The sequence below is a fragment of the Colobus angolensis genome, unplaced genomic scaffold, assembly GCF_000951035.1.
Source record: "Colobus angolensis palliatus isolate OR3802 unplaced genomic scaffold, Cang.pa_1.0 Scaffold137, whole genome shotgun sequence".
Taxonomy (NCBI): domain Eukaryota; kingdom Metazoa; phylum Chordata; class Mammalia; order Primates; family Cercopithecidae; genus Colobus; species Colobus angolensis.
In genome coordinates this window covers 9,788,827-9,811,481 of record NW_012114455.1, presented here as the reverse complement: position 1 = coordinate 9,811,481, position 22,655 = coordinate 9,788,827, and the positions used below count along the sequence as shown (strand labels likewise).

General features: G+C 48.7%; 2 protein-coding genes across 2 annotated transcripts in view; one reads left to right on the top strand and one right to left on the bottom strand.

Annotated features, from left to right (window-relative positions):
- Nucleotides 1-87: 87 nt before the first annotated feature.
- On the bottom strand, nt 88-22,649 carry VPS26B (vacuolar protein sorting 26 homolog B (S. pombe)). Its single transcript, XM_011934717.1, has 6 exons — nt 22,375-22,649; nt 13,097-13,253; nt 8,041-8,205; nt 4,594-4,769; nt 2,801-2,943; nt 88-2,441 (listed from the first exon to the last, which is right to left on the bottom strand). Exons 1-6 carry the CDS (start codon nt 22,595-22,597, stop codon nt 2,295-2,297), a joined length of 1,011 nt encoding a protein of 336 aa, XP_011790107.1. The 5' UTR covers nt 22,598-22,649; the 3' UTR covers nt 88-2,294.
- The window catches only part of NCAPD3 (non-SMC condensin II complex, subunit D3), a 70,175-nt gene continuing 69,788 nt past the window's right edge, over nt 22,269-22,655 (top strand). The window contains exon 1 of the mRNA XM_011934719.1: nt 22,269-22,623. The gene's annotated coding sequence lies outside the window, so the exon portion shown is untranslated. The remainder of the gene's footprint in view (nt 22,624-22,655) is intronic.

Genomic DNA, 22,655 nt, shown 5'->3' with positions numbered 1-22,655 from the left:
GGCACTATGTAGGGAAATCAGGGCGGGGATTTGTCTTTCCCCAAGCGTCAGAGATGGGACCGCGTAAGACAGAAGAGACCACAGAACTTGGTGGACCATGGGCACAATGCCTCCAAAGCCACAGGGGCTTCCTTTAATCAGAAAGACCATTAAAACAAATGTTCTTCTTTTAAAACACAGCCATTGAAAAGATGACACATTAAGAAACATGTAAACACGGCAGCTGCTTAATTACAAGTTGCACTGCTTGATTTAGTACCTATGCACTCCCAGGTTTGGGGACCTTAAGAGAGGGGGACAGGAGCCTCCCCTCACTTTCACAGTTGGATCGAGAAGGCAAGACTGTGGGTAGAGTAAGAGAAAACAGAAGACCTGGCTTGTGCACAGCGCCTGAGAGAATCAAAGCAAATTCTACCTTCTAGTTCTCCCAGAAGAAAGGTTTAAGATGTTAGGAAGGTTGGAAAATGAACGTGTGTTGTCAGTTGGGAGGCAAAGGAATTGACAAATGCTTCTAGTCAGAATATCAGCTAGGAAAAGGAGGCAAACAGCCTGACCTCATGCTCTGAAAAGGCAAGGAACCCAGAACCTGCCTCCCTCATCCACTTAAGCCCCAACCTTGATCATCAAGGGCAGCGCATGGGTGGTCCTGTTCCCCCTGTTCCCATGAGGATTGTGCGTCGCACCTGAACACGGGACCCAGCATGGGGGAAACAAGCTTGCCTGCCTTGGTTCTGCTGCCCCCAGTTACCCTCCCAGGCTACCCCAAATGCCTCTCCCTCCAGTCTCAGCTCTGATCCATGAGCCCTGCCAAAGGCCTGAGACTGCACTGATCTCAGGAAAACAGGAGTCTTCCTTTCCCGCACTAACTGCAAGGTGACACAGGAACCAACTCCTAAACTTTCCAAATGACTGAGAACTCTGACCGCCAAACACTGTACCTGTTGGCCAGTGGGGCCTGCTTGGTCTTTCTATAAAGGGAAGGAGGCCAATAGGAGAGTAATGCCTGTCATTTCCAGGGGAGGCAGAAAAAGGACACTCAACAACTTTGCTACCATAGGCCCCAGCGCAGAGCCATAGAGGGAGAAGTGCCTTCCTCTCTGGCATACCAAGAATACTCGCAAGAGTTTTTTATATGTGTTTTTTTAAACACACAATACCAATAATGGTCCTAAACTTGGGTCAGTCAACTGGTGAAGATGACATATTTGGCAAGCAGAATGATTTGGAAGTGTGGCAGCAGCCTTCTGCTGAGGCCCTGGTCTCCTGTGTGTAACCTATAGGGAGACGGGTAAAGGGGCTTGGGCATTAGTAAGAACAGCCTTGCCAACGGTTCGAAACTAAACCTCAATTCCCAGAAATGAAATGGAGGGTGAGGAGAGATGAGGGTTCACTCTCAGCAAGGCGGAGGGATCAAGGCCCCTTCCTAGGATTGCTTCTTAAGGGAAATAGGCCCTCTTGTTAAGGGCTTGTTGGGGCACATGGAGTAATACCTAGAACAGCCCAGACCTTGGGGTTACCGAGTGGAGCGACGTGAAGGCAGGCAGTTGCCATGCACTGATCTTCCTTGGTGGCTGGGTTCAGCCTCCTGGGTTCAACACTGCCGCCATCGATGCACGACACTGACCCCAGGGCTTCTCTGTTCCCAAGGCCATTCCACAGGCTTCTGTTCCAGGACATTACTGACAATCCAGAGAGGATGGAGAAGGGAGGTGCCTGGGTCCTAGCAGTGAGTGGCCAGAAGGAGGTGGCCTGTGGGAACCTCAGATCACCACATCCAAGATTCCCAAAGAGGTAGCTTCCCAATCATGAGTCTTCCCCCTGCCATTTAGTGGGGGCTGGCCCAACTCCTGCCACTACCTCAGGAACAGTAGAGGGGAGTACAAGATATGACCACCCAGGGCCCTGTTGGCAGCTCACAATCCCAGGGACATGCTCAGATCCTGTATCAGGAAGCTCGGAGAGCCAGGAGCCAAGGATGCGTGCTCTCTGCTCTCCCTCCTCTAAGACGCAAGGCAGCCCCGCAAGGAAGGGGGCTCATGTTCCCCAGAGAGGCTGGCTTCCAGGATGCTACCTCTCCTATCCCACATCAGCCACAGAATCCCAAGGAGACTGCTTCCCACCCCAAGCCCCTTGGGTTCTCCAGAAAAAAGAATTTAAGTCAAAAACATGATTTGTTTTCAGGTTGCAAGTAACAGGTCAACTGAGCCTCACAAGGTCCGCCCCCGCCCCCAGCCGCTGGTGTTGGTAGATGGGGGTGCTGGGTGGATGCCCAGCATCTTCTTGGCCCTGGGGGCCTACTGCCGGCAGTTGTTGTCAGACAGCTGGCTGGGGGTCCGCACATCACCCAGGGAGGTGGTGCCCTCGAAGCGCTGTGAGGCGATGGCCGCCTGGTGGGACATGCTCTTCCGTACGATGTCGCCCTTCCGCCACAACACCACTTCCTGCAGAATTGAAAGGGGGCAGTGTGACACCTGAGAGGGAGGCACGGGGTTTCCAGAGGCTCCCAACTTTGTCCTGGGGAGTCTTGGGTAAGGACCTCCTCTGCTTCTCTCTCACCAAAGGCAGCGGCTGCCAGCACCTCACCGTCCCTGGTGTGGGCCAGAAGGGCAGGTGGTTGCAGGAGCAGGCCCGAGGAAGCAGGCTCTAATGCCAAATGGGGATCCTCTTTCTTGTTGTGCAATTGTGGGCGACCTGATGTTCCCACCTCTTGGCAAAAATGGAGCCTGACCTTTCACAGGACAGCCAGCCTCCTGTTCTGTCCCAAGGGCATCGGGGCCTGGAGGAGGAGCCTGGCCCTCACCTGCTGCTTGAAGTAGCGCCGCTCCTCCTCGTCTATCAGCACCAGGTTGAGGTAATAGCGCACAGAGAACTTCTTGTTGATGTCCCGCATGGTGGGCGTGAGCTCATACCCTGCCAGGAAGAGCCGGATCGGGATGGACTCTCCTGTAGGAGGAAGGCAGGAGTCAGCACAGTGGGCAAGGTGACGCACTCTCCCTTATGCCAGGTCACTCTGACCACTGCAGAGAGGCCACTGGAGTGCAGCACAGGAGCACCTCTGCCTTCTGGGAAGGTGCACTCGCTCTGCTGCCCAGCAGGTGGCTGAAACAAAAACGTGACTTTCCAATTTCACTCCAGGTCATGTTGCAGCTTCTTATGTCTCCTCCAAAAGAGAGAGCAACTGAGTGGGAACGGCACAGGGGTATTATTAGTATAAGCATTTTTTGATTACATGCAGTATGTTTAGTTTTTGGGTTTTCAAGAGGCAGCTGTCAAAGTCCAGTTAAGTCACCATTTCACCCAGCAGTTCTGATGCCATCTTTCTCCATCCTCAGTGTACACCCCCCAAAATACATCCTTCCTCTTGTGTGGACTGGCAGGGTGGTATGGTGGTCTGGAAAGCAGAAAGTCCTCACTATGGCCTCAGTTCTGCATGAACTGCTTTTCTGATTTGTGAGTTAAGTCTGCTGCTTCCTCGGGACCTTCGTTTTCTCATGGGGAAATTAGAGAATCGGACGGCATGTACTATAGATCCCTTCCAGCTCTAACATCAGGCCTTTTCTAGTATCAGTGCAACAAAATTAGGGCAGTAATTCTACCAAGAAAGGCCAAACCTATAATGTGGTCTAAAGCTAAATATAAGCCATCTTATAATTATCTGCTGTTTTACATGGATTCTCAGTGACCCATTTCATTTGTACAGGAAAAATGACAGCTGGCTCTATTTGCACAGCCAGTGACAAAATGGGACATCAGAGAGTGTCAGGAGAGCTTGGTCCCAGCCCTCCAAGGGCCTGGCACGGTAACACCCAAGTGTCCCCAGAGCTGCAGGCAGCTAAATCTGTGGCACTCCTCCTTCCACATAGAACAGCCTGTGGGAGTAAATGGAATAAGCCAAATAAAACCCTGGAAGCACCACGCACTTCGAAATGAAGACAGTCTTCACCATTCCTGAAGAGTGGCTAAAGAGCCAATGAAGAATGTAAAGCATCGCTTCTTCCAGATAATCTTGGTCCCCAAATGACAAAGGGCTTCCAGCTCCACTATCCCAGATGTAACGTTAGCTCCCTGGGACTGGGAGAGGACGCTTCCAGCAAGTTCCAGGGCTATCTGAGCACCTGGTGGTGGTGGCTGAAGTATCTAGTAATGCTCTTTCTACCTGACAAGTGAATTCAGAGAATAAATCGGAGCTAGAACCAAGTCACAGACGGCTGCTGTGCAGGCATCCCTTGCTCCCCAGCAGCAGAGAATGCCAGAATGTCAACAGGAAGAGGTAGAAACCTGTTCAAACCACATCTGCTCAACCTGGACTTTTCAAAGCGATGCTTGAGGTTCAATCTCAAGTACAAGCCCAGTATATTATCCAAGTCTAAGCGGAACTTTTCAGGGTGAAGACGGGATAGTAGCCTGAAGTTCTACATACTCAGCCTTCCTTTTCTTCCTTATTGGCAGCCACGGTGTGAACTGGGAGATTAATAAGTTACAGGTTAAGAGGACATCTTACTTCGACAGTGTAATCCCCCAAGCCCCTCCAGAATTCTGTGCGGGACGCGGGAGAAAAGCCGTGGTGGCCGACGCCTGGGCTTGGAGTCTCACCTCGCACGGGTGCCCCGTCCATGATCTCGTACTTGGCGACCGTGTCGTTCTCGTGGTACACGTTGGGGCCTGTGCCCGTCGTTTCTCGCTTGATCATGTCTATCTCCATGTGCTTGATTTTGATTCTCACCAGCAGGAAGTATATCTTCCCTACAATGACATCTTTCAAGTGGTATCTGGGGAACAGAAAGGACAGGAAGATGTTGGTACTGTGGCCGGACCTTTCTGTTTCAGCAGAGCGCCCACGCCACGGCCAAGCGTGCTGGTTAAAGGTCCAGTGGCAGGACACGCTCACCCATCACTGCCCGCACGGCTGTGGCTGAACGGCTTCCCAGTGTGGTCTTTACTTGGATTAAAGTAGCTTCTGTCCCTTCCACATCCCACGCAAAGGACGTCTCTCCGGCATGGTACCCATTTCACGTTTGTACATCTCCTCTATCTCCCCAGCATGCAGCTGCTTTAGTACCTTTTATATTTGTGTGTTTGAAAGATATCCTAATGTATGAGACACTAGTCCCACAAGTGCAGGGACCAGTCTCTCCCTTCCTCTGATCTCCACACAATGTCTTTTGGGAACTGGGCCTGGATGGCTCAAAGCACACAGTTCTGTCTGCTCTAGGCCGACAGGCCAGGCAGCAGCAGTACAGCAAGAAGAGCAAATCACTCTCAGCATCAGCGCCTGCTTTCTGGGCTCCGCTGGCCTGGCCTTGTGAGCTGTTACGAAGTGAACCACATTGGGTAACACTTCCTGACCCTCAAGCTTTTTTCTTTGGGTCAGTCAATAGTCTACATGTGCACAGCCTGTATCAGGCATGAGAGAGAGAGAGAATAAAATCTCAAAACCTGATGCTCAGCTCACAGAATAAGAATGCTGGCACAGACATCAGAATTCAGCCTCCTTATATTACAGGTGAAGAAAAGAAGTTGGAAGAAAAGAGATCATGTTCTCTTGGATAACCAGGATGTGAGTAGGGGGTAGAGAAAGGCGGTAAACCCAGGATCCTAGTCCCCAGGCTGGAGTGTTCCCCACTGTTTCACACCACCCTTCTGTGCACAGCCTACAGGAAGATTGCAGACACCTGAGCAAACAGCCTCAGCAAGTTTGCAAAAGCAGCAGAACACCTGTGCCATCTTACAGGTGATGCTTACAGACCATGGATTCGAGATGTTTTCAAACTCCTACAAATCACACATTCCTTTATTCTAAATGTTATATGGAAGCAAAAGCTGCTCCAGGTATGAGCAGGCAGAATTAAAAAAACAACAACAAAAATGCTGCTTGTGGATGGAAGAAAAGTGGAAGGCCAGAGGGTCTAAGGGCCCCGGCTCCTCTGCCACCTCACACTTTCTGTGTGTTTGAAACCCACTGACCTGGTCCAAGCTCCTCCATCCTTTTAGAGATGAGAAGCCGAGGTAGACAATGTTAGTACCTGCTAACCTCAGCCCAACTTCTTAGTGGCAGAACAGGACCTGGTTCCGAGTCCAGGGTTCTCTGACACAGAAATCAGGCACTTCACACAGAGCAGCCCGCGGTGCGAGGAGAGGTGTGGTCTGGAAGCGTCCTGTCCCTGCCTCTCTAGAGCACCTTTTCCACACCAGCTTTAGTCTGGCCTGCACTGCTGACCAGTGGCTGCTTTGAGCTTCTACAGGTAGCACAGGGGCCGGCCTCTGCCTTCACCAGGTGGCCAGGGCAGGAGTGGGTAGGCACTTTGGATGGCCCCTTTCTGGGCAGAACCACAGAGCCCTGAGGCTGTGAGGAGAAAGGGGAAGAGCCTGTTCCCATGCCAGGCCCAGATCAGCCTCCTTGCCCCACTCTCTGTTCACTGGTGGGCTTAGGCCAGGCAGAGCCAATTCTGGGTCACACTGGTCATTTTCCTGGGGCCCTCTAGGTGCCAGGCCTGCCAGGGGAGAAAAAAACACCATTCCTTCAACCCTGTTCCAAGAACCACATATGTTCCTAGTTTTAAAAAGTTCTGTTCCTGACCCTTCAAAGGTGAGCCACCTGGTGCAGCTCCCACTGCTCCCAGCCTCCGGATGACAGTGGATCCAGGGGATGCCACAATGAAAATCCTACTTAGAAACTTTGTGGCTTTTGTCGTGTTTTGTTTGAGACGGAGTCTCGTTCTGTCACCCAGGCTGGAGTGCAGTGGCGCCATCTCGGCTCACTGCGAGCTCTGCCTCCCGGGTTCATGCCATTCTCCTGCCTCAGCCTCCCGAGTAGCTGGGACTACAGGCGCCCGCCACGCCCGGCTAATTTTTTTTGTATTTTTTTAGTAGAGACAGGGTTTCACCATGTTAGCCAGGATGGTCTCAATCTCCTGACCTCGTGATCCACCCGCCTCGGCCTCCCAAAGTGCTGGGATTGTAGGCGTGAGCCACCGCGCCTGGCGACTTTGTGGCTTTTTTTTATAGCTCTCTGTGAATAGAATACCCTTTTTACTTTTGGATATTTGAGTTCCAAACATTTTCAGGAATATCCTATTCAAAAGAAAGATGCTTTTGAAATATGCTGTCAGAAAGTTTTGTGATTTATTTACAACCAATTATTTTGATGTTTTAACAGTAAACACAGTTTACAAGATTTACATCTTCCCAACTTGCCAGTTAAAATAAAGTTATTTTAAGACCTTTATAAAAAGTACATCAGGGCTGGGCATGGTGGCTCATGCCTGTAGTCCCAGCACTTTGGGAAGCCAAGGCAGGCAGATCACTTAAGTTCAGTAGTTCAAGACCAGCCTGGGAAACATTACAAAACCTTAGATCTACACACACACACACACACACACACACACACACACGGACACAAATTAGCTGGGTGTGGTGGTGCATGTCTATGCTCCTAGCTACTTGTAAGGGCGGAGGTGGGAGAAATGCTTGAGTCCAGGAGGTCAAGGCTGCAGTAAGCCATGACTGTGCCACTGCACCCCAGGCTGGGTGACAAAGCAAGACCCCATCTTGAAAAAAAAAAAATCCAATATTCTTTGCTACAATTCATTTTAGTTCAGGAAGGAAGCAGCAAATCACGGCCAAACTTTGGTTTCCTCGCTTTGATTTCTGAAGACATAGATGGAGGGAACACATGATAATGGAATGGTATTCTGAGATTGTTCTTATCAGTAGCAGGAAATAGCTGAAGCTAGAATTCCAAAACAAATAACCTCAAGTTAGTTTAGCTTGACTTTGAGAGGCATCACAGGACGTTTGACTTCAATACACCACCGTAGTTGAATATAGCTTAGCGTAGGTAAATGAAGTGTTTACGCTGTGGTCGGTCCAGCTGCAGCCAGCCTGTCGTATACACTCACTGGACTGCCCCCCCAGTCTTCCCCCACCGCATGCCACCACCAAGCAGTCGAGGCACGGAGTGCCATCAGTTTGCATTTGGATCAAGTCCCATCTTAACCTCCTTAAATAATCATTTCACAACCTTGGCACTGAGACACTTACTTGGATTTATTGTACTCAAATTCAATGTGCAGACAGTCCTCGATCCCAACCTCCATCTTGATGGAAGAGTTCAGTTCCGGGTATGTGCTGAGTGTGTGAACTACAATGTCCATCTCTTTGACAACATCATTGAGGCGGCGGCTGATGGTAGCTCGAAGGAAATAGCTGTAGGAGACGGAACTGTCATGAATAAACACTCCCATTCTCCAGATGCTACCTGATATAGGTACCAAATTGGCCCACTTGAGAGAAGCCTGTACAAAGGTTCTTAACCCTTGAGGGCTTTGTATCCCTTTAAGAAGTTACAGACCCTCTTCCAGGGAAAGCTACACATATGTACCTATACAGAGAACTTTTCAACCACAATTCTAGGGAGTTCAAAGACCCTTCCCCCAAATCCCTTTATGGAGCCCATGTCCCCGGGTCAAGAATCTTGCTGTAAGGGAAAGTGATTTCTCTGCCTTGTACCCCAATCACTGGCTATTCTTGGGCCTTTCATGGCCCTTACCACTACTGACCATGTGTTTGTGTACAGGTTTTTTTTTTTTTTTTTTTTTTTTTTGAGGTGGAGTCTCGCTCTGTCGCCCGGACTGGAGTGCAGTGGCCGGATCTCAGCTCACTGCAAGCTCCGTCTCCCGGGTTCACGCCATTCTCCTGCCTCAGCCTCCCAAGTAGCTGGGACCATAGGCGCCCGCCACCTCGCCCGGCTAGTTTTTTTGTATTTTTAGTAGAGACGGGGTTTCACCGTGTTAGCCAGGATGGTCTCGATCTCCTGACCTCGTGATCCACCCGTCTCGGCCTCCCAAAGTGCTGGGATTACAGGCTTGAGCCACCGCGCCTGGCTGTGTACAGGTTTTACTTCATCATCTAACGCCTGGTTTTTGGGGCAAAGGAGTCTGTCTCGTACTTTTATCTTTGCATGTTTGTTCACGGAACAATATTCAATCAATAAACCTTTGTAAAGTGTCCCGATAAACCTTTTTTAAATTAAAAGAGGGGACTAGGAAAGAGAGAAATTAAGTCAGCTATTCATTCCGCAAACATTGATTGAGCTAAGCACTGGGCTAAGCACAGGATGAATAAGATACAGTCTGATGGGAAGCTCACAGTTCACAGAGGGCAGATGGGCAAACAGAGAGATGGGAACACAGGGAAAGGGCTAATTGAGATGTGTGATCCAGTGCTGTGTGGAGGGAGAAAAGGGCATTCCAGAAGAGCAAACTTTATATGCAATAGAAGCAGAGAGGATCTGGTCTGTTGGATAACAAGTCTCTGGCTGAACCTAGGATCCTGGGGGAGGACGTTGCTGTGGAGGGGATGAGAGAAAAGACAGAGACGCGGTCCTGAAGGGTTTAACAAGCTGCCCTCGGTGGCCCCCCAGTGCAGCACTGTCATTCCCAGCACCTGTGCTAACACTCAACGAGGAGGAGCTCTTTAATTGTATTTCCTTCTCCATAAAACATTATTTTAATCTAATCTAATGTAATAAATTGTATTTTCTTTTAAATAAAACTTAGATAATCCCCACCACCTGTCAAGCATTACCAGATAAAGTTATAAAGATATCCTAACCAGACCAACTACACATTTCGGCTACTATCCGCTGTGTGGCACTGGCTGCTTCTTGGGGATCCTTTCGGTTCACCTCAGTACCCTCCATCACACTGCCTAAGACATCTGTCCCAAGCCCTCTTCTGACTGCTCAGGCTCCCGAGACTCCCCATCCCGCTGTCTGGGAAGACACTGACTTTTACTCCACTAAGAATATGAAGGCCTTCCCAGTCAAGGCTTACAGTGTGCTCCTTTCTCTGCTTTGTTCCTCACTTAGGGCCTAAACATGTCTGTGCATCTTCACCCATCCTCTCTCCAACAGCACCTCTCCCTCTCAAGACCTCTCCTCCCCACTCCGTCACAAGAACTCTCCATATGGATGCACAGTGAAATCTGGAAAGGAGAGCTTGAAGAATCCTGTTGCCTGGGCACACCTGATATGTGATTGCCTTGGAAAGGGACACAGGCATTCGCATTTTGAAAAGCTTCCCACATGATTTTCTAATGTGGAAGCCTTGGTCCAGCATCTGCATCCTTCTGCATATTCTGATTTCCCCAAGATCCTCAATCTCCCTCTAGCTAAAGGTTTTGTCCTCTGAGCTTACTGAAAAAATTGGTTTCCAAAGTCACCAATCCCAAGAACCCTCTCCAGGCCTTACCCTCTTGACCCACCATACTTCCCCTTTCTTTCTTCAGAGACAACTGTCACAAGGCAGGTCTGCACCAGCGGCTGAGGCTTCTCCACGAACCACTCCTCCCAACCCCTTGCTTCTGTCTCCACCACCCAACAGAAACCACTCGCCTCGAGTCAGTAACCCATGGCCTCCCAGGTGCCAAATCCAGCAGCCCTTGATTCTGCGTCCCGTGAAATATGTCTTGCCTGAAACACTCTTCCCGTGGTTCCGCAGGGGCGCTGCCCTGATGCACCCCCTCTCCTCCTCCTGCCATCCCCTAGTGTGTCCTGGTTCTCCTCTCCCTGCGCTCCCTTTCTTCAAAAACGTATCAGTTATGACCTCGGAGCGGATCAGTCCTGAACGCACATTTCTAAGTGTCCCCTCTGTCCTTAGTGCCAGGTTTGCACTTTCAATTGTCTGGCAAACTTTTATGCTTTCTCTGTTTTGCCAGTACTTCAGCCTGCCCTCTAGAGCTGGATGAATCACCCTACCTCCAGATCATTTCTCCCTCCTGATAGCCCTCTGTCTCCCTCTGCATGCCTCCACTCACTGGGAATCTCTGCTGGTGTCTATCACATTCCTCACTTTCTCTCTGTTCCCATTACAGCCACCAAAATCATCCTCTGAGGACCTCACAATAGCCTTCTGAGAGTTTTGTCTCTAGACTCTTCCCATCCACCAAATGCTATATATGGACTCTAATCTTCCAAAATAACCTTTTCCCTGCCTGAAGACAAAGAAGAAGTCCACAATAATCTCTTCATGTTTTCCCCCTGCCTGTGTAATAAGAAAAAGCTTTTATCTGGAAGTTACATCTTTAAACCGTCCCCAGCTAATTTTCCCATCTTTATCTCCTCTCTTTCACAACGTGAATCCTAAAGTCTTCACGTGGTTTGGACGTCAACACTTCTATTTGATTGTGGCAAAATACACATAACATAAAATTTACCCCTTTAACAACTTTTAATTAGACAGTTCAGTGGCATTAATGATATTCATATTGTTGTGCAAACATCATCATCGGTCTCCAGAACTTTTCCACCTTCCACCCCTGAAACTCTACTCATTAAACACCAACCCCCATTCCCTCCTCCCCTCAGCCCTGGGCCTCTACCTTTCTACTTTCTGTCTCTATGAATTTGACTGCTCTGGGTACCTCATAGACATAGAATCAGACAGTATTTGTCCTTTTGTGACTGGCTTGTTTCCATAGCATGATGTCCTTTTGGTTCACCCATGTTGTGGCATAGGACAGAACGTCCTTCCTTTTGAAGGCTGTATAATAGTTCACCGTATGGACGAAACACATTTTCTTTATCCATTCACCCACTGAGGGACATCTGGGTTGTTTCTACCTTTTGGTGGTTGTGAATAATGCTGCTGTGAATATGGGTGTACAGACATCCGTTCGAGATCCTGTTTTCCATTTTTTGGATCCAGAAGTGGATCCAAAAGTGGAATCGCTAGATCATGTGGTAATTCTGTTTAATTTTTCAAGGCACCACTACACTGTTTTCAACACCTTTCTTTCTGCCATACAAACACTTAAGACAAACTGACTGCAAAAGAAAAAAAAAATTAAATAATAAATCCCTTGGTCAAACTTAAATGATGACTAGACAATCCTCGCTGTTGCTGCATTCTCTGGGTGCAATTATGAAACCCTGTCTTTACTGGGTGTAATGTCAGCCTTACATCCCTCTGCAAAGACGTTTTTCTTTTAAAAAATTAAAAAAAAATTTTTGTCTGGTAGAGATGGGGTCTCAATATGTTGCCCAGGCTGGTGTCGAATTCCTGGCCGAAGTGCCAGGATTCCAGGCGCGAGCCACCACCTCTGCAAAGATTTAAAAAGAGCCATCACTCTTCTGATGCAAGAAGGGAGGATAGAGAAAGAAAAGAAGTTAAAGATCTTGCTGTGGTGTGTACCATCCTAAACTCAGGTCCTCGGGTGAGGAGACAAGCTGATCTTACGAGATGGTATCAAGACCTGGAATCAGGTGTTCAGAGCGACAGGGGAGACTGCTTTATCCCAGTAGCATCACATAACCTCAAAGTTACACCTAACAGTCTATATCTGCTGTGGATTTTTTTCACCCAAGAGACCTCGGCATCAGTCCCTATTCTCAGAGTTTCCAACACTGTAACAGTACAAACAATCCATGTACCTATGTGTCAACATTTTAAGAATTTTATTGTCTTATCACCCCCAAAAGAAGAGGACATCTAGAATGAGAATCTAAATCTATTACCCACTTTTGAAGTGAGAAAGCTGAGTTACAGAGCTCAAGATCACACTGCAGCTGTGTGGCAGAGCTGGACAGCAGGTCAGGATCTCCCGACACCCAGCCAGCAGCAGTGTGCTGGGGCTGGCTGACTGTTGAACTTTCAGAAATTTTATGAGCTGGCTGTTAAACACAGCAGTTATTTAAATTTAAATTATGTAAACTCACAATTAAATGGGTCCTATTAAAAACAAAGGTAAGACATGCTAAAATCTCATCACTTCCTATTTTCCGGCCCTTTACAACACTCTCTGCTCTTGAGGGCATGAGTCTCCAGATGATGCAACAGCACATCTCTCCTACTTCTACCTTTAGGAGCATTAGGCAGCTTGAAGTTGGCCGCGGTGGGGCTACTTACATTACAGAAACTGACACATGCTACAAACTAGGGACACTTTCCTCCTAGAAGGCCCACAGTTAATGGTTTGCCAGCACGCTACCGCTCACAATACTCCTCCTTCTCAGGTCCCTGTGAAGGAGCAGCCACAGGTCCTCGTCCACATGGGGCAGGTTCCAGGGCACAGAGGGGAACCAGCAGACATAACTTACCGTAGCTTCACATTCTGCCCCGTGTAGGACTCATATGGCTTCTCCACGTGGGTAAATTCAAAGTCGAAGGCCTGCGACTGGGTGATCTCTCCAGGCCGGGCCAGGTCCTTCACCAGGGACACAAATTCATGGTGGTTCCCACGATCGTAGTAGAGTTCTGGTGAGAGAGAGCAATGCCCTTAAAGACCCTGAGCTACGCCGGGCTGAGTAAGGGGGCTCTGGGTTGGAGGCATCGCTTTACGGAAGGATCTCCCTGTAGAACAGACCCCTTCTAGCTTTGTTTCCTTGACCTCTGCTCTTTCACTCCCTCCTTCTTCTCCAAAGGCTCTTCTGTCTTATATAGTGAAATCCTGTGGCAGAGAAGGAACCCAAAATAACCCTGCTCCAAGACACCTGGACACCATCTTTAATAAGGGACAAGTCATGGGAGCCAATATAAGAAATGCCACACTTCTTTAAACAGCATTTAACACTTCCAACTTCTGAAAGGACATAGCTATTGAATCATGTCATCCTTATAATAAAAATCTTCTGAGACAGCTAAGACAGGTCTTATCACCCCAATTGAAAAATGATGGAAACCCAGGTACATGGTTAACCGACTGGTCTGGAGTCGCAGAACTGGCTGCAGAGCTGAGACGAGAGCAGGTCTCCTTCTAGACTGCGTCCATTTCTATCAGCTGGTATAATGCGGTCATGACACAACCTACTTCACAAGGCTCTGTGTGAAGTAGCAGGGGTGATATAGGTAAAAGACTTAGAACAGTATCTAGTACACAGCAAACACCCAGAAACATCATTACTAGCTGCTGTTGTTACTCCAAAAGGCAGGCATGTGGCCAATCGAACATGGACATTTTCATGTTATTCCCTCCACTGAAATCAGGGAGTGTCAAACTTCAGTGTGCACCAGAGCCACTGAGAGGGCTGGTTAGCACACGGATCGCTGGGCCCCACCCTAGTGTTTCTGATTCAGGGGTCTGGGGTGGGGCCTGAGAACTGACATTTCTAATAAGCTCCCCAGGACTGCTGCTACCACACTCTGAGAAGCATTGCTCTAAATTTATCCTCTTCAGGAAACAGTTCTGGTATTTGTCGATGATAAGTTCATGCCACCCATTTGTCCTATATTATTTTATGTTTGCTTATATTCTATTTAAGTTTTGCTATATACATGGTCTCCCCCCCTCCCACTTTGGACTGTAGGCCCTTTAAGGATAAGGCCCACATCCCCAGCTCCCTGGTGCTTCCTAGAACCTGGCCCTGCAGAAGTGAGCTTTGTTTTGTTTGTTTTTTGAGACAGAGTCTCGCTCTGTCGCCCAGGCTGGAGTGCAGTAGCGTGATCTCAACTCACTGCAACCTCCGCCTCCTGGGTTTAAGCAATTCTCCTGCCTCAGCCTCCCAAGTAGCTGAGACTGACTGGCCTGGAGTCAGTCTCAGCTGACACACCACCAGGTCCAGCTAATTTTTCTGTATTTTTAGTAAGATGGGGTTTCACCCTGTTAGCCAGGATGGTCTCGTTCTCCTGACCTCGTGATCTGCCCGCCTTGGTCTCTCAAAGTGCTGGGATTACAGGCGTGAGCCACCGTGCCCGGCCGAGGTAAGCTCTTAATATTGACTGTGGCTACGCATGGCCACATTACAGTTCAAGCCACCACCCCTCAAGGATTCTGTGTTCAAGTCCCGCGCTAGACTGCAACTTGCAGCAGGGCAGATGAATTGGGAACACAGAGCAGGCAGAGCACACTCATTGCCTCTGTTGTTTGCTGCTTGGGGAGGATGAGGCAAGTCCATAGATTGGAGTCTGTGGGATCCCACACTAGTGATGACAATTCTGTATGAATTCACAATGTATTGTGTGGCTGTGGCTTGTGGCTAACTTCCCATGTAACTACAATCAGCCACAGTCTTTTATTACAAACAATGACCTTCCCTTCCAAACACTCGTGGTTTCAATAGTAGGCAGCATTCTGGTTAGTGAGTGATAATCCACAAAGCATCAGAGTGGGAGGTGGCAGTTCCAAACTATGGGGGAAAGTGAGCAATCCAGTAATTGTGTCCCCCAGTAAAAGTCAGAAGTATACAACAGGTGGGAGCGGAGCCGCGGCCAGCCCCAGGGACAGGGACTCCTCTGCTCACTCTGGCTGCATGAGTCCTGGTTGATGGTGTTGGCTTCCACGTGGAAACCGAAACCTTGACTTGGGAACCTGGTATCTCAGTTTCTAAGTACTAGATTCTGGCCATAGCTTCACGGGACAGAAGCAGGCAGAGCAAGGTCCCAATGTCCAGAATCAATGGTCCAGAGTCAAGAGGAAGCGGAGAAAAGGATGGAAAAATACACAAATGTGATCACATAGCCCAAAGGCAACATCAGAAATAAACAAAACAGAGAAGGCAGAGAGAGCACTCAGGCTGCCAGCATCGTGGAGCCCGGCAACAGTGCAGAAGGTTCCCCCGGCCCCTGCAGGGGACCCGGAGCAGGAGAAGTCATTTCCCGCAGAGCATCATGTTCTCCCTAGTGCCCTTCCTCCTGGACACACATTCATATCAGCTCTGACATCGAATGTCATGGAAGAGTGGTCAGTGTGCAGTCACAGCAGGGCTGGCCCAGCCTTTTAAATCTGTCCTTTAGAAGCCATCTGCAATACTTCTGCAAACACTGTGGGGCAAAGGGGCAGACACAGCAGCGCTTCCTATTTGCCAGAAAGTTTGGTTTCCTCTTGCATAAATTAAATCAAATATCCAAGGCTGTTCTCACAAGAGGTCTGGGCCCTGAAGAGACTGTAAATAGCCTCTATTCCATCCCACAGAAGCAACCACAAGTCATCTTTCATTCTTCCCAACCAGCAGTCCTCAGAGATCAGACGTGTCAGGCTAGAAGTAGGAACTGAGTAAGTTTTTGGTTAAGATAACTATCCTGTCTTTGGTTTCCTTCTCAGTCCAACAGGAGGAAATAACTTCTGTACTCAGGATGTTTTCATGGTGAAACTTGCCACCAACAGTTGAGAAGTGAATTTGCCATTCTGGAAGGAAACGGAGCCAGCTTTGCATCACAGGTAACTCATGACAGCTGCCCTGAGCTTTGCTGCTTGGCTGAGGCCATGTTTAGTCTAGGCCTCGTGCAGTTTTGGAAGAAACCTAAGTCAGCAAAGCGTAAAAAGACCTCCAAAGGCCAGGCGTAGTGGCTCATGCCTGTAATCCCAGCATTTTGGGAGGCCAAGGCAGATGGATAATGAGGTCAGGATTGAGACCAGCCTGGCCAAGATGGTGAAACCCTGTCACTACTAAAAATGCACAAATTAGCCAGACGCAGGTGTGGGCGTCTGTAATCCCAGCTACTCAGGAGGTTGAGGCAGGAGAATCGCTTGAATCTGGGAGGCGGAGGTTGCGGTGAGCTGAGAATGCGCCACTGCACTCTAGCCTGGGCGACAGAGCAAGATTCTATCTCAAAAAAAAAAAAAAAAAGCCCTCCAAAGAGCCTCCTCTCCATCTGACCCTCCCAGCCACTGTCTGCTGGCTGGTCACTGTCAGGATTCGTGCTTGCCACACCCTACTCCTGTCTGCCAACCCTGTGAAACCTGCAAGCACTGGCACCTCTGGACGGCCCACACCTTGCCAAGCACAGCTCCGCTCCAGTCCCACCAGCAGCTTGTTAAGGAGGCCAGAATCAATCCATCTCATCTTAATGTGCCTTTTACTTAGTGTTTCAAGGGCTAATGAATTAAAACACAGAAAGCCCCTGGAGTTTTTAAAAGTATAGGCTTGATTGGTATTAATGGGCTTATTAAAACCTTAAAAAAAAAAATCCAGATGATGTCTGTTGGCTTTGGAGTACAGGGATGTTCCTGTCTGCCCTCCTCCGCATGTCTGACCTTCTAATTACGTTTGGTTTATTTAACCCCATTAGTCTCCAAGGCGGCCCAGGTCTGCTTTCTAACCCTCACCGGTGCTCCCCAAAGGATTCCAGCTCAACAGTGGTCTCTTCTTCTCACAATTACAGCTTTTCCTTGCAGCGATCTTCACAGACTACTGCATCTTTCTAAAACCATAGGCCATTAGGGTGACTAGGTCTTAGACCTTTCTATCCCATGGGCCTGACCCGAGAGATGCCCTCACCATGTTTGCTGGCACTGTGAGAACACAGACCAAGCCACTGGAGAAGTGTCCTAGGCACAGGAAGCATCCCAGTGTGGCTCAACAACTTGCAGAGGATTACAGAAAAACGTCCACCACATAAGGGAATAAATAAGGTCTTACAGTCTCAGGGGGCAATGTTCAAACTGCCGCATCTGAGCAGTGATGCAGGACCAAATGGACCAGAGGTCTGACAACCACGTTCTTACACGCAAGGGGAAATCAGTTTCAACTTGGCACAGGAGAGTGTGCGGAAAGAAAGATGTAAAGGCAGGTAAACTGACATCGGCTTTAAGGCTTCCTTATCCCCGTTCCCCCAGTGAGGATGCAGCCCCAGTGGGGACACGCCAGCTGGTGAGTCACCGAGTTCTGAGTGGCCTTGATGGACAGCTACATGTTGCTCATCAGTGCCTCCTCCGTAACCAAGGCAGGAAGCTCAGCCGCTCAACCACCAAAGCAAACCTGAATTCTGTCTTTCTTTCATTAAAATAACTCTTGCTTATCTGGGAAGAGATGAGGGAAAAAAACAAAAACAAAAACAAAGAATAGTTTCTGTAAATTCTTAGATCTGACCAATATATCCATCCGACAAATATTTACTAGGCGGTTTCTACGTGCTAGCCATTGCACTGACGATGGGCTAAAGGCAGGCCCTGGATCTCAGGTGCTCAGAAATTAGTAAGAAAGACAGACAAGTTGAAAAAGAAGTCGCAACCTTGTCATACCCTGCTTGAAAAGAGGTATTAACGAGGCCTCTGGAAGCAGTGGAGGAAGCACCTAAGTCAGCCTGGGGAAGTCAGAGAAGACTTTCTGATGGATGTGATCTTAGCTAGGCTTTGCAGGAGTAAGAGCTTGCGTGGAAGGTTATATCTTGCAGAAAGATGTTACTATACAAAGGGAAAATACCAAGATTCTAGAAGAAAAAGGTAGTTTCTGGAACCTACAAGTGGTGAGAGTGAAGGGCTAGGGGGAGACAAGACTGGAAAGAGAGGCAGGGCCAGAGCAGGAGAGATTTGGATATACTTTCCCCCATTAACCAATAGGGAGGCGAGAAGAATTTTAAGGAAGGACTGACAATGACAGAATCGCCTTTAAGAAACTTCATCCTCACAGAAAATGACCTGAAAGGGGAGGAAGACAAAGGCAGGAAGACCAGTTAGGAAGCTGCTACATACAGAAAATAAAAGGCAGTGGCATTGAGAATAGAGAGGAGACTGCTAGTTCGAGATATACTGCAGAGCTAGCAGAGAAGGTCAAAACTTAGCAGCCAACTGCACGTGTGGGAGGAGAAGCCAAGACTTCAAAATGACTTCTAGATTTCTGATGCTAAATGATCCCAGGTGACATAGGCCGAAATGGGAGAAAAGGAGAAGTAGTGGGGCTGTGGCTGGGGCAGAGGCAGAGAGAGGGGTCTGTGTTTGCATGTGTTTCTGAGGCACCTGTGGGGTATCCCAGTGGACATGTCTAGCAGACAGCTGGAAAGACGTGTGAAACTCGGAAGAGAGGTCGGGTCAGGACAAAGAAACAGTCTGGGAGTCATCAGAATATAATTCATGGGGCTCAGCACAGTGACTCATGTATGTAATCCCAGCACTCTGGGAGGCCAAGGCAGGAGGATCGCTTGAGTTCCAGACCAGCCTGGGCAATAACGAAAGACCCTGTCTCTACATAAAATTTAAAAAATTAGCTGGGCATGGTGGCATGCACCTGTAGTCTCAGCTACTTGGGAGGCAGAGATGGGAGGATTGCTTGAGCGCAGGAGGTTGAGGCTGCAGTGAGCCGTGATCATGGCACTGTACTCTAGCCTGGGTGATGGAGTGAGACTGTGTCTCAAAAATTATTTTAAATAAAAAATAAAGAAAATAAGTCATCGGTACAGATGAGACTGCCACAGCAAGTGACAGGATAAAAGTGACACCTCTGCCTGCCTGCCTCCAAATCAACAAGGAAGAGGGACAGAGCTCAGTGCTATCAACCTGATTACTGCCATATGCCACCCCGTCAGCCAGACCTCAGAACAGACCGAAGTTCCACCCATTTCGCACATAATCAAAGAATGCAATGAAGGAGAAAACCACATAACCGCAACTTCAGCAAACTCACTCACTGGCCTTGCTCTGGTGCCCCAAGTTCAGTTCACAATGACTGACATAGGTGTTATGACACAAATACTTCACAACATGCTTCTTTCGGGGAACCAGGAAGATAAAATAGGAGGAATATAAGAGTCTAAGAAAAGTCACTCTGTGCTTCCAAACAGACTGGTACATCTTTACTCCCTGTCAATGTGTGCATTTAGGAACACAAACTCCCTTTTACATCAAATAGAACTACAAAGGTTATTCTAATGCCTTGTTCTTGATCAAGAAATACATTCCAAAGCCAAATAAGAAGAAACATGTTGTCCATCATTCTGTGTTATTCTATTTCCATGCCCTTATGTAACCATGGATAATTGTGCGTGAACAATATACTTTAGCACAAAGCTGGGATTGGTTCCCTCTACAACACCAACTGAGACTGGCCCATGTGGTCAAAGTAAGAGATTTAAGGCAAAGGGTTGAAACATGCACTCCCTATCAGTAGACAGGGCGATCTTATTCAGGTAAAACAGGTATAGGAGGAAGAGCAGCAAGCCAGTGAGTGATAACTCAATTTGTGAAATGGAAACATTTTGCTACATCAACTACCACAATTTTATAAAGGAGCCCTCTACAGGGTCATGCATGATCCCCTGGCACACCCAACATTCTCATCAAGTGATTTTATTTTCCTTGCTTGATAGCTGAGAAAGCTGAGGCCCAGAGAGTGGCTAAATTCCCCCAAAGTCTCATGGTCACCTCAACCCAGGGTGCCCAAGGGCCCAGGAAGAGTTACCAGTGGAAGCAACAAAAGGTTCTGAGAAAATTCAGCAGGGATGATGGATGTCTCGGGAGTAAGGAGTTAGACAAGAAATCAGGTGGGGCAGGCACAGCAAGTAGCTTCTTCAACTCCCTTTCATTTAGACCAGAGGAAGGCCTTGACACCATTCGTAGAACAGCTCATTTCACACTGTCTGGGGCAGAAGACATTCTGGATTATCTTTCACACACTGGCAAGGTGCCACCACCTGGGAGTGACGGCCTAGACACAGATTAAACATGCCTGTCAACACTATTATGATGGAGCCAAAGAATCAATGCAGTGACTTTAAAACTGCTACTAAAAAATACCCTTTCTCAGTAGGCAAGGATTTCTCCACTAGTTACTATGCTTAGCATAATATGCTTCGGACTCATCCTGTTTATCCCAGGGTTCTTTATTAGAGATGATTTTACCCTCCAGGGGATATATAGCAATATCTCAAGACATTTCTGTGGTCACGAGTGGGGGCTGCTACAGTTGTCTGCTCAGGAGAGGCTAGGAATGCTGCTAAACATCTAGGACAACGTGCCAAACGACGCCAGACATCACAGTGCTGCTGCTGAGGAACCTTGCCATCTACCCCACCACTGAACCCAGAAGTAGGAAAGCAGCAGGCATGGAACTCACTCTTCAGCCCCTTTTCTGGTACACTAACAGGTCTTTCATATTCTGGCTTTAAAGTAACAACAAAGAGCTTCCTATAGGATCAGTCCGTCTTCAACCTGATTTCATGTTCTTAAATACCAGAGGCAAAATGCTTGAGGCTGAGCAGTGAACCCAAGGGCCAGGCCACAGGGCTTCCTTTTCCCAGGGTTTCCCCTACCTGTGTCTCAGTGTTTCCTGACTCTGAAAAGGAGAGGGCAAATTCTTTGCTCAACTCTCAGGATATGAGAGAGAGTTTAACAAAGATTCCCCAAGGAAGTCTCTAAGAACAGAGTTATGCATGCAGTGTGTGGTATAGGTATGGATTCTCTACCAGAGCTGTGTAGCTCACAGAGTATTTACTGTGATTCTACTCCTAACCTAGCGACAAAAACACTTATTTTAAAAGTAGCCACACATTTTAATAATACACAAGAGTCTAAATAAGGCTTAGAATTGGAGACAACCCAGTCTTGACTAGGAGCTCCCCAAATCACTTTACTATTACTGCCTTTTACTGTCTAGTTCTTATTTGTTTGTTTATTTTTTTGAGACAGGGTCTTGCTGGTTGTCACCCAGGCTGGAGTGCTGTGCTGTCATCACAGCTCACTGCTGCCTGGAACTCCTGGTTTCAAGCAATCCTCCCATCTTAGCCTCCCGAGGAGCTAGGACTACAGGTATGCACCACCAAGCCCAGCTAACTAGGAAAATTTTGGGGGGGTAGAGACAGGTCTTGCTATATTGCCCAGGCTGGTCTCCAACTCCTGGCCTCAAGCAATCCTCCCACTTCAGCCTCCCAAAATGCTGGGATTGCAGGCATTAGCCACTGTGCCTGGCGCTGTCTAGTTCTAATGACTAATAATCATGTTTAAAGCATTGAGAAATTCTGATCACTTGTGGTTTTTGGAAACACCATTTCTTTGTCTTTAAAGAGAAAATGTAACTGAAAACTCGCATTCTAATAAAGAAGTCTAAGAAACGCAGCTAGGTAGTCAGATGTAGACTGAAGATTACGGGTCTTCTTTCTGGAAACATGGACAAGCATAGGTAGTTCAGGGCTGAGGTGAGATAAGAGAGAACTGGTTAGCTCTCACACAACACATCTAAAGAGAAAAACGGGTTGGTGCGGGCGCCGGGAAGTGGGGCTCGGTGGACCAGCCTCACTTTGCGTCTGGCAGTTGCAGATGACGGGCGATGGGACAGCCCGTATTGGCAGAGCGGTCTCCCCCTAACAAACCCACCTGCAGGCTACGGCCAGAGCACCTCACTCAGAAATCCTGGGGACAAGAAGCAAAGCCAAGTGCACACTGGAGACAATGGGGAGAACCCATAGGCAAGGCACCCATCCCACGAGGCACAGCAGGGTGCTTCCTCCCGCCCTCGCCGTCCCCATCTCCCTGGCAGCGCGCTGTCACTTTTGGCAGGAGGACAGTAACGCAGGGGGAGTCGCCCACGGGCGGGACTTGTAGTTGAACCCCAGGCCTCAGACTGCAGTTGACAAGCGACTGTGACAGGCCTCGCCGGAGCTGGGCCCTGAATCACCCTGCTCCCCGGCCGGCTGTCGGCGCTGGGGGACGGGGTCCCCGGGGTCGACTCACCGATCTGCCCGATGAACTCGATTTTGATGCCCTGGTGCTCCAGCCGCTTGTTGGGGTTCTTGAGGGCAAGGCTCACCTTCCCGGAGACAGTCTCCCCGTCGTAGAAGAGGAAATATTTCTCCTTCTTCCCGTCCTCCGTCTTGTGCTCGGCCCGCTTCCTACTCTCCGCATCGTTCAGAAGGATTTCCACCTCCACGCTCTGCCCGAAGCCGAAGAAGCTCATTGCACCGCCGGGCCGGGCGGGTCTCGGTAAGGACCGCTCCCTTGCACCGGGGCGCGGG